The sequence below is a fragment of the Xenopus laevis genome, chromosome 6S (genome assembly GCF_017654675.1).
Source record: "Xenopus laevis strain J_2021 chromosome 6S, Xenopus_laevis_v10.1, whole genome shotgun sequence".
Classification (NCBI taxonomy): domain Eukaryota; kingdom Metazoa; phylum Chordata; class Amphibia; order Anura; family Pipidae; genus Xenopus; species Xenopus laevis.
The window spans coordinates 6910185-6922366 of NC_054382.1; the positions used below are offsets into that span (position 1 = coordinate 6910185).

The 12182-nt window shown below is 42.5% G+C and overlaps 1 protein-coding gene across 2 annotated transcripts in view; it reads left to right on the plus strand.

Annotated features, from left to right (window-relative positions):
• Positions 1–12182, plus strand: part of crhr2.S (corticotropin releasing hormone receptor 2 S homeolog) — a 147178-nt gene that overhangs the window by 83789 nt on the left and 51207 nt on the right. Inside the window, 2 exon segments of one of the 2 annotated variants that reach the window (NM_001085831.1) lie at positions 1170–1287; positions 1375–1494. In NM_001085831.1, the coding sequence (NP_001079300.1) occupies positions 1170–1287; positions 1375–1494 (238 nt within the window). 2 annotated transcript variants of the gene reach the window in all.

The following is a 12182-nucleotide window of genomic DNA, read 5'->3' on the forward strand; positions in this document are numbered from 1 at the left end:
TCCTCACTGTCCCTATCATTCTGCTCTCTCTCCTCACTGTCTCTATCATTCTGCTCTCTCCTCACTGTCCCTATCATTCTGCTCTCTCTCCTCACTGTCTCTATCATTCTGAGCTCTCTCCTCGCTGTTTCTATCATTCTGAGCTCTCTCTCCTCACTCTTTCTATCATTCTGCTCTCTCTCCTCACTGCCTCTATCGTTCTGCTCTCTCTCCTCACTGTCTCTATCATTCTGAGCTCTCTCCTCGCTGTTTCTATCATTCTGAGCTCTCTCCTCACTCTTTCTATCATTCTGCTCTCTCTCCTCACTGTCCCTATCATTCTGCTCTCTCTCCTCACTGTCTCTATCATTCTGCTCTCTCTCCTCACTGTCCCTATCATTCTGCTCTCTCTCCTCACAGTCTCTATCAATCTGCACTCTCTCTCCTCACTGGCTCTATTATTCTGAGCTCTCTCCTCGCTGTCTCTATCATGTGAGTGAGTCCCTATTCGCAGGCGTCTCTATATTATGAGTGGAGGGAGTGTCTGTGCCAGTCAGAGGGTCATTAGTCTCTATATTCAGTGTATGGAGTGACATGTGGGCTCAGATAGTGACAGTCAGTGAGTGACAGTTACAGCCCCACTCCAGTACATAATGAATCACAGCGGGCGGATTAATTGGGTTAATTGTCCCGTCGGATCCCCCGGTTGCACGTGGCCGGTGTCTGTACCGCAGTCCCGTTCCCTCCGGTCTGTGCACGAGCAGCGTGTCTGTGATTGGCTGCCGGGGCAAGATTTACACACGGAGGGGCGGGGCCTCAGCAGCACATGATAAATCCCAGTATGAGATCTCGGTGTCAGCGCTGGGGATTAACACTTTGTATCTGCTCTGACTGTCAGTTACAACTGCTCCCTGCACCGGCTCCTACTGACTGCCAGCCTGGAGTGCCAGCAGCCCCATTAGCAGCTCCCAGTGTCAGCCTTAGAAGCTTCTATTGCCAGTATTCCCAGTATTCGCTTTAGTGCAGACATGAACTCCAGCTTCTAATGGCAGTGCAACTTATTGTCAGCTTCCAGTGTGTCAGCCTTTAGGGTCACTATTGTAGGCTCAGCTCAGGGAACCAGTGTTCAAGCTCCAAGTACCAGCCTTATATTCCAGCTCCTTGTCTCTCCCACATCCCACAGCTTCACAATGGACAGCACCATCTTTGAGATTATCATTGATGAATTTGATGCCAACTGCAGCCTTTTGGATGCTTTTCAGGACAGTTTTTTGCACTCTGAGTCCTCCTCTTTCTTTGGCTTTGAAGGTAGGACTGTAAGACAGACGACTGGACATTCCATATGGATCTCACATTCATTAATAATCCCCTCCTTTCTCTGCTTTTCTTCCCAAGGTCCCTATTGTAGCGCTACCATTGACCAGATTGGCACGTGCTGGCCCAGGAGCCTAGCCGGGGAACTTGTGGAAAGACCCTGCCCAGATTCCTTCAATGGGATCAGATACAACACAACTAGTAAGTGCAACTGACTTTCCTCTGCTTTGTACTTCAGTCCCACTTGCACTGCCATTGCCTCGGTATTGCCCAATTACATAGTAGCTGAGCTTCATAAAACAATCGAATTCAGCCCCTTTTATATCGTAATGCTGTCGCTGTGTGATGTCCACATACATACGTACAAATACCTCAAATGAAGTCCATCAAAAAGCACTTCCAGAAATAGGGGGCCATTGGAATGCAGTGTAGCCCCATGTGAGGTAAGAGGAAAAATACTGCTGCCTCAAGCTGTGGTTGAACTACAACTCCCAGAATCCATTGTAAGACAACCATAGCTAGAAGGCTGCAGCCTGAGCAATCACAATAAATATTCTAATCTATCACTGCATTGTATTGTAGTAGGGCTTCAAGATGTCCCTTATATATCATTTTTACCTATTCCATACTCTATGGCATGTCTGAGTATATACAGTATTTACAGTAACAATGCAGAAATCACTAGGAGTTAAATATCCAGAGAAGAATAGGAAGTCGCTGATTCTTTAGTTTATTTATTGTACTGCGCCTCCATTATATTGCCCTGTGTATTTTATTATCCAATATAAAACTTGTTTCCCAACATATTTTAATTACTCAGAATGTCATGGCAAAAGCTATATGGGCCAGAGATGGGAAATGTGCGGTTGTTTAACCCATTCATGACAGGGTTTTGCTGTTTATTTGCTTTTGTTTTAATGCTGTTGGCGAATAAATCCTTGCCAAGCAGGTGCCCGTAGGAGTTTGGTGACAACGCTTTCCTACACAGCGAGTGTTTGATGAGGATAATTAATGGCGCTTCCTATACGAGAGCTTTCGGAGGGTGGGGGATCAGCCTGTCTGGGAAGCAGAGGGGGGTAAAGTATGGCTGGGAGAGGTAAAAGAGAGAGCTGTTATAATGGCACTAATTTAATAATCAGCAATGGGATGTGCCCATCTCCTTCCATAACCCAATCTGTACTTTCTGTGCCTGGCAGGGAGAGAGATCATGGGGTGATGGGGAGAGTAATGAGTGGGGTGATCTGAGTGCAACTTGGAGTTAGAATATTCATGACTAATATTCTGCATTAGTTTAGCCATGTCTGTGTGTAAATCCAGCACTTTGCTTTAATTTCACTGACATTTCTCTGTGTATTTCCAACACTATCCCTAATATTATTGTTATGTCCCTGTTTATAACACTATCCCTAATCTCACTGTTCTCTCTGTGTATTGTCACCACTATCCCTCATATAACTGTTATCTCTAACTTTCCCTAATATACTCCCTCTGAGTATATCCAACCCTATTCCTAATCTCACAGTTATCCATCTGAGTATAGCCAAGACTATCCCTAATTTCACCTTAATCTCTCTGAGTATAGCCAAGACTATCTCTAATCTCACTGTAATCTCTCTGGGTATAGCCAAGACTATCACTAATCTCACTGTAATCTCTCTGGGTATAGCCAAGACTATCTCTAATCTCACTGTAATCTCTCTGGGTATAGCCAAGACTATCACTAATCTCACTGTAATCTCTCTGGGTATAGCCAAGACTATCTCTAATCTCACTGTAATCTCTCTGGGTATAGCCAACACTATCCCTAATCTCACTGTAATCTCTCTGGGTATAGCCAACACTATTCTTACTCTAACTGATATATCTATATGTATAACCAAAACTATTGATAATTATACTGTTACCTCTCTGGGTATATCCAACACTATCTCTAATCTAACTGGCATCTCTCTGGTTATAGCCAAGACTATCTCTAATCTAACAGATACATCTAAGGGTATAGTCAACACTTTGTCCTAATCTTGCTTGTTACCTCCCTGGATATAGCTAACACTATGCCTTAATCTTACGTTTTCATGGTAGAGTAGCATCAAACCCAAACTAATCCCCTAATCACCGATGCCTGCAGAGTCTCTTTGATCCAAAGCAAATTCCCATGATTCCATGCAGGAACTCAACCTTGAAAAAGGAAATGAATCAGAATCGGATTCACTTTATTGCCAGGTAGAGTTGCCATACATAACATGCGCATGCTGAATGGCTAATTAGCAGTTCCTATAACCCTTTGTCTGCCATAGATTGTAGAATAGAAGTCTTTGGACATGGAACTGCTAGTGAGCCTGCACTATAGATTCTACTTTTTTGGGTTAAACATGTTCCAGTGCAGGATTTTGTGTAGTTTGGTTAATAACACAGCACCCAAAATGTTAAATGCTTTCTGTCTGCCTGCCCATAAAGCCATGTAGTATGCAGCATCTAAATGAATTGTCAGTTCCTAAGTGCAGGCTGTGGATGAGGCGAAGCGCGAGCACATCTGACTGCCGGGTGCATCTTGCGGTTGCCTAGCAAGTATATAAATCTATTATAAATACTCATCTATTCTCTGTTCCTCTCTCTCCCCCTCCATTGTCACTCCTTGATCATTATCATGATTCACTTACAATTAAGTGCTATTAACTGTGTTATTATAACTGCCGCTGCAGATCCATGCACTGCTATTCCAGTCTGCTGCTGTAACAGTGAGGATCACATCGAAGACCATCTCCCATAGACATTGTATATAAAGATATTTCCTTTTTCTCTGTAATAATAAAACAGTACCTTGTACTTGATCCAAATTACGATTTAATTAATAGGGATGCACCAAATCCACTGTTTAAGGTTAAGGAAAAGTCACGTGATTGTTTAGGTTTCGGTGCATCCCTAATAATTTATTCTTATTGGAAACAAAACCAGCCTTTTAGAGTTTATTTAAGGTTTTCATGATTTTCTAGTAGACTTAAGGTATGAAGGTCCACTAGGTCCCAAGCTTTCAGGATAGAAGAAATCCAATATACTGCAGCACACTGCAATTTGTGTAATAATCAAAAAGTGTACTTTATTGGCTCAAATGTGAGCAGACATGGTCCCATACCTGTATGTCTTTTATAGGGTGCAAAGTGCCGTGGCCTCCAAAAAAAAATAAGGTTTCAAAGTGGTGCAGTTGTATGTACAATAGGAGAGAATGCAGTAGGACCCACATTCAGGAGACCCATTTAATAGGGAAAACTATGTAGAAAGCAGTTGTGCACAGTATCATGAAGTCCTTGTGGCCCCAAAGCAGATGTGTTGCAGCCATCCAATTAAAATAGTGAGACTCTTGAAGACCACCCAAGGGGGGAAGCAGAGATTTCAGTGCAGCTTTGCACCTTTTCAAAGAGGAATGTTGCAAGATGGGGGCAAGTTGTGCACCACATTACTATATATCTACTCACCATGACCTGGAGTCAGTTGTTGGGTTACAGTAACAGTCAGGTGATGCTCAAGGACCCATCTCCTATACATTCTGGCACCTACAGGGTTACAGTAACAGTCAGGTGATGCTCAAGGACCCATCTCCTATACATTCTGGCACCTACAGGGTTACAGTAACAGTCAGGTGATGCTCAAGGACCCATCTCCTATACATTCTGGCACCTACAGGGTTACAGTAACAGTCAGGTGATGCTCAATGACCCATCTCCTATACATTCTGGCAGCTACAGGGTTACAGTAACAGTCATGTGATGCTCAATGACCCATCTCCAATACATTCTGGAAGCTACAGGGTTACAGTAACAGTCAGGTGATGCTCAATGACCCATCTCCTATACATTCTGGCAGCTACAGGGTTACAGTAACAGTTATGTGATGCTCAATGACCCATCTCCTATACATTCTGGCACCTACAGGGTTACAGTAACAGTCAGGTGATGCTCAAGGACCCATCTCCTATACATTCTGGCACCTACAGGGTTACAGTAACAGTCAGGTGATGCTCAATGACCCATCTCCTATACATTCTGGCAGCTACAGGGTTACAGTAACAGTCATGTGATGCTCAATGACCCATCTCCTATACATTCTGGCACCTACAGGGTTACAGTAACAGTCATGTGATGCTCAATGACCCATCTCCTATACATTCTGGCAGCTACAGGGTTACAGTAACAGTTATGTGATGCTCAATGACCCATCTCCTATACATTCTGGCACCTACAGGGTTACAGTAACAGTCAGGTGATGCTCAATGACCCATCTCCTATACATTCTGGCACCTACAGGGTTACAGTAACAGTCAGGTGATGCTCAATGACCCATCTCCTATACATTCTGGCACCTACAGGGTTACAGTAGCAGTCATGTGATGCTCAATGACCCATTCCTATACATTCTGGCAGCTACAGGGTTACAGTAACAGTCAGGTGATGCTCAATGACCCATCTCCTATACATTCTGGCACCTACAGGGTTACAGTAACAGTCAGATGATGCTCAATGACCCATCTCCTATACATTCTGGCACCTACAGGGTTACAGTAACAGTCAGATGATGCTCAATGACCCATCTCCTATACATTCTGGAAGCTACAGGGTTACAGTAACAGTCATGTGATGCTCAATGACCCATCTCCTATACATTCTGGCGCCTACAGGGTTACAGTAACAGTCAGGTGATGTATATGACCCATCTCCTATACATTCTGGCTGCTATAAGTTTATGATAATCCACAGGATCTAACTGAGGTCCCATCTCCTTTACTTTGTGGTGCTAGAACTTTACAGTGGTTTTCAGAAGATGCTCCAGATTCCATTTCCAGGACTTTCCGGCTTTTAGAAGAAATTGTGTTTGGCTTTTTGATAAAGCTGCTATTTATTGACATAATGTTTCACGCAAAGAGAATACACTTAACATCTATTGGGTGGGTGAGGGGGGCTATACAATAAATGAGAGTACTTTCCCTTTAAATGGCTTATCACCTGTCCTTTGTTATTCAGACCCGGTGGGGGACAGTTGGTCTTCATTTTAATATGGTTCAAAAAAAATGCTGCAAAATTTCTGTAAGTGCCAGAAAGAGATTCAGCTGGAACAATGGAGGGTTTGAGACAAAAAGCCGAAACACTCACTGATAAAAGCTATGTGTTCCACAGTGACATTATTTTCTGTACAGTCCCTGCCTAAACACCACTGCTGAATTGTATGACTCTGCTGTGATAATAGACTGAAAGTGCAGTGTGTTCCTCAAGTGACAGTTGGAAGCTGGCAGCCAGACAAGTTCCATGCAAACCATAGCAAATGATTTCTGGAGTAGTGACGGAGCTTCCAAAGATGATTAATGTGCCGGATACTTATAATCGGCCCCTTGATGGTGCTTAGGGTATTGTCCTTGTGTTATTAGTGGATCTATCAAAACAAGACGGTTCCCTTCTGGGTAGTGGTAGAAAAGCTACGTATCAGCTAAGCGTGGGCCAATCGGGTCAACATCTATGTCTTTGGGCGTTACTGGTATGATGGCCGAGCCATGGCTTTCCAACTGCTGCACAACTGTACCAAAGGCATGGAAATACACATACTATATTTTATTATAATGCTGGTATGGGACCTGTTATCCAGAATGCTTGGGACCTGGGGCTTTCTGGATAAGGGATCTTTTCATTTGGATCTTCAAGTCTTAAGAAAATCATATAAACATGAAATAAACCCAATAGGCTGGTTTTGCTTCCAATAAGGATTAATTATATCTTAGTTGGGATCAAGTACAAGCGACTGTTTTATTATTACACAGAAAAAGCAAATCATTTTTTAAAATTTGGATTATTTGGATAAAGCGGAGTCTATGGGAGGCGGCCTTTCAATAATTTGGAGCTTTCTGGATAATGGGTTTCCAGATAACGGATCTTGTACCTGCACACAAAAGCCGTGAATATCCTGTAAATGATATCCTCTCTTATATCCCATGGTTAGTGATGTCGGAGCTTAGAGATGTCATTTTTGTCACATGACTCACTAAATTGTATGATAATAAAGTTCCCCTTTTTGGAAAATAGGAGGATATTAGAAGTCACAGAGGAGTTCCATGGCCTGTATAAAAGCACTTGGCCTTTTATATGGTCACGGAACTATATGCTTTATTTCTTGCGAAATAGCAATATATTTCCCCGGCCTCCCTACTTGCTGGGAATGGAACAAATGAATACGAACAAGGAAAATGAAATGGTTCTGATTGCTTTTCCACTTCCTTTGTTCTGTGATCATTTTTTATAATGTTACCCAAAATGCCGGAGATTTCACATCCATTTTGCTATCAACGGCATAACATTCTCTCATGGATATATACAGTATGGGGGTTATTTTATTTACTAAACTCCGAATGCAAAAATCATGAAAAATTCTTGATTTTTTTTTTATATAATCGGACTCTTAAAAAATCGCGGATTTTTCGGAATTTATTAAATCCCGAGGATGGAAAAGTCTGAATCAGAAAATCCGGCATCTCAGACCTGTCAAGGTTTCATATAAGTCAATGAGACAAGTCCCAATGATGTGCACTGGGTTTCATACAATACCCCGAAGTTTTTGGGCAAAAATCCGAGTTTTCAGGTGAAAAAGCTGATAAAATTTGCCTAAGGCATAGAGGAGGGGCAGACAATATTTGATTGACAGCTGAGATTTTTAAATGAGCTCACAACAGCTATGAACGCTGTAATAAAAAAAATAATTTGGATTTCATGTTTAATATGAAAAGGACTTTTATTTTACAGTTTTTTATGTCTAGTTGACAGGTCCCCTTTAAGTTATGAAGACCCAAATTAGGGAAAGATCTGTTATCCGGGAAATCCCCAGCTCCCAAGCATTCTGGATAACAGGTCCCAAATCTGTACTTTCTTTACTTATCTTACAATTGAGCCTTGATGGAAAAATCCACATACAGTGCAAATCACTCCTTATCGGAATTCTGTTTGAGGCCATACCCACAAGCCACCCAGGCTACCCAGCCCCAATAATATGCCCACACCCTACCCAAGGTTAGGCTAGTTTGCAGTCTGTTACCAGCTTATACTTTTAGAAGGAACAGTAAAAACACTTTATAGGTCAGTGTCCCTTTTGCAGCAGCTTCTCCTTCCCATCGGCAACACCAGGTGCTGCTCCAGATTACCGGAACGACAAACCGGAGAGCTATTGAATAAAAATCTAAATAACTAATAATAACAAAAAATAAAAACCAATTGCAAATTGTCTCAGAATATCAGTCTCTACATCATAATAAAAGTTAATTTCAAGGTGAACAACCCCTTTAATGAGTTGGTTGGCCTTGTTTTCTACATTTTTTCATTAGCCAGAACTTGCAGTGCAGTGAATAGCATGGAGCAGGTAGATACTGATTTTAGTAGCAATTACTGATCAACCTTTGAAATTTTTATAAAATATATATATATGGAAATTGGGAAATCTGTTTAGAGTTTACAGGTCACTGCGCTGTATGGGGGCAGCGGGATGTGACATTAAATGCAGCGTAAAGGGTAAGTCAGCCAGAAAATCCCTGTCCTGTGTTCCTTTGTGCCTGTGGGTACATATAATTGTTTGTCCTACAAATGATACTGAATTATATTTGTTACAACACTGGGTTAATAATCAGTTACACACTGTGTTCCGCAGCCTCATGGCTTATTTAATCATTTCTGGAATGTTTGAAACGTTCCTTGTCTATAATTCTATTATATTCCAAATATTTAGATGTCGTGTCTAGAGAGGGGGGAAAATAATGATTTATTTAAAAGAGGATTTTTGCCCTTTTTACTGCGGAAACGCACGTTTTCAACTTTCCCTCCTCAACAGCTCCAGCCAAAATCCAGGGGGAAAAAATGGCGGTGCTCTTATCATTGTCAGTTGTAAATCAAGCGGTGGAATTTGCATGACGATAGCAAGTAGTAAACAGCAGCCATATTGTGATGGGTCCATTTATGGGGGATTATCTGGAGGATTGTACAAAAACTAACTATAAATATATGAGATTTAACAGTATTCTAGAAGTGTGAAAGATGTCCAATTATTTCAGGTGGCTTCAGCCCTGTTGTCATTCTAATGTTCTGATTGGATACAGGTTGGTCTAAACCTGTGATTATTCTAATGATCTGATTGGATACAGGTTGGTCTAAACCTGTGATTATTCTAATGCTTTTATTGGATACAGGTTGGTCTAAGGCTAAGGGCACACTAGGCGATAGCGCCGCGATTTGACTCGCGGCGACTTTTCGCCGCGACTTTTAATCCGCAATCGCTGTGGAAACTTTGGCGCTGGCGTCTATGGGGAATCGCGTCAAATCGCCAGCGTAAAAACACACGCGGCGATCTTTTTTCTATTGTCGCTCGAAATCGCCTAGCTAGGCGATTTCGAGCGACAATAGAAAAAAGATCGCCGCGTGTGTTTTTACGCTCGCGATTCCCCATAGACGCCAGCGCCAAAGTTTCCACAGCGATTGCGGAAAGTCGCTGCGAAAAGTCGCCGCGAGTCAAATCGCGGCGCTATCGCCTAGTGTGCCCTTAGCCTAACCCTGTGATTATTCTAATGCTCTGATTGGATACAGGTTGGTCTAGCCCTGTGATCATTCTAATGCACTGATTGGATAGAGTTTGGTCTAGCCCTGTGATCATTATAATGCTCTGATTGGATAAAGTTTGGTCTAGCCCTGTGATCATTCTAATGCTCTGATTGGATACAGGTTGGTCTTGTCCTGTGATCAGTCTAATGCTCTGATTGGATACATGGTGTTCTAGCCCTGTGATCATTCTAATGCTCTGATTGGATACAGGTTGGTCTAGCCCTGTGATCATTCTAATGTTCTGATTGGATACAGGTTGGTCTAGCCCTGTGATCATTCTAATGTTGTGATTGGATACAGGTTGGTCTAGCCCTGTGATCATTCTAATGCTCTGATTGGATACAGGTTGGTCTAGTCCTGTGATCATTCTAATGCTCTGATTGGATACAGGTTGGTCTAGCCCTGTGATCATTCTAATGCTCTGATTGGATACAGGTTGGTCTAGCCCTGTGATCATTCTAATGCTCTATTTTGATACAGGTTGATTTAGCCATGTGATCAGTCTAATGTTCTGATTAGATTTGGGTTGGTCTAGCCCTGGGATCATTCTAATGCTAATGGATACAGGTGTCCCACCCAGAGATGTCACCTTTAGGGTTTTATTGTACCCAGAACTTGACATAAAATAAGGCTCAGAATTGATTACCATGACTCCCAATGGTCCCAATATAGGCCGGACAGTCCTTAAATGTGGACCCTCAAAAAGGCAAGGCTAATCACAAAGTGGGCAGATCAGGGTTTAATTAGATGTGTGTGGGTAGATCAAAACGTTTCCACTTTTCAGTATTCAAACATTAAGGGCAGGACTACAGAAACGATTTCGGCGCAATCCAACGCGCTGCGACAAAAATAAGGTCAGACATAGAATTTTCGCATGGTGTCGCCGCTGCACGCTGCGTCTGCATCTGACAGTAGTGTCGCGTCGGATCAATGCATGCATTTTGTCGCAGAGTGTCGGATTGCGCTGAAATCGTTCGTGTAGTTGTACCCTAATAGGTATGCTGTTGACCTATTGGTTTTATTAGGAGGTATGCGGTTGTCCTTATAATGAATGAAAACACACAGGGCTCAGCTTTTATTTTTTTCTTCTGGATGACTAATTTTCGAACTTGGCTGAAAGGAACAAGGAACATAACCCCCAATGGAAAGGCTGCAGTTTATTAATTAGAACTGAAAGATTATTTCCTCTGGAACAGCCTGAGTAACGTTAAACAGCGTACAGGACAGTTAGACAATGAAATACACAATAACGTGCGGCACTAGGGAAGCCGCATACAAGGGACAAGGGAAAAGGTACAGAAATTAATTGTAATAATGGGTAAATTGTGCAGTCGCTGAACTGGAGAAGCAAAGCTCCCTGGATAATATTGCAGGGCGACATTGTGTGTGTGTGAGTGCGGCTGCTGCATTATGGAGTCCTGCTGGTGGGGACAAGGGGAGGGATGTTTTTTTTAACTGCGGATAAAAGTGGAAACAAAGATGATGCTCTCAGTCTACCCCCACATGCCAACCCAATCTTACTGCTTCTATATTCTATTGTAACCATGAAAGCAAGAATATTAGCTAGAGACTCTAAAGCCGCTTACCTTTTTTCATTCCCTAAGTGGAACATAAAGGATTTTGGAACCTACAACTCTCAGCATCTCTTCATTTATGGGGAACAAGAAAATGTTATTGTGGATGTGGGATAGTAGGGAGAGATGGAGCCTATAGTAACAGTGGGATAATAGTCTCTGGGAAGGGAGTGTGACTGTGGGATAGCAGGTATAGTAGGGAGAGATGGTGTCTATAGTAACAGTGGATAATAGTCTCTGGGAAGGGAGTGTGACTGTGGGATAGCAGGTATAGTAGGGAGAGATGGTGCCTATAGTAACAGTGGATAATAGTCTCTGGGAAGGGAGTGTGACTGTGGGATAGCAGGTATAGTAGGGAGAGATGGTGCCTATAGTAACAGTGGATAATAGTCTCTGGGAAGGGAGTGTGACTGTGGGATAGCAGGTATAGTAGGGAGAGATGGTGCCTATAGTAACAGTGGATAATAGTCTCTGGGAAGGGAGTGTGACTGTGGGATAGCAGGTATAGTAGGGAGAGATGGTGCCTATAGTAACAGTGGATAATAGTCTCTGGGAAGGGAGTGTGACTGTGGGATAGCAGGTATAGTAGGGAGAGATGGTGTCTGTAGTATTAGTAATAAGAACAGTCCCAGGTCCATGACAGAAGGTGAGTGACAAGCTGTGACAGGGATATTTGGACACATGACAGAAGGTTGGG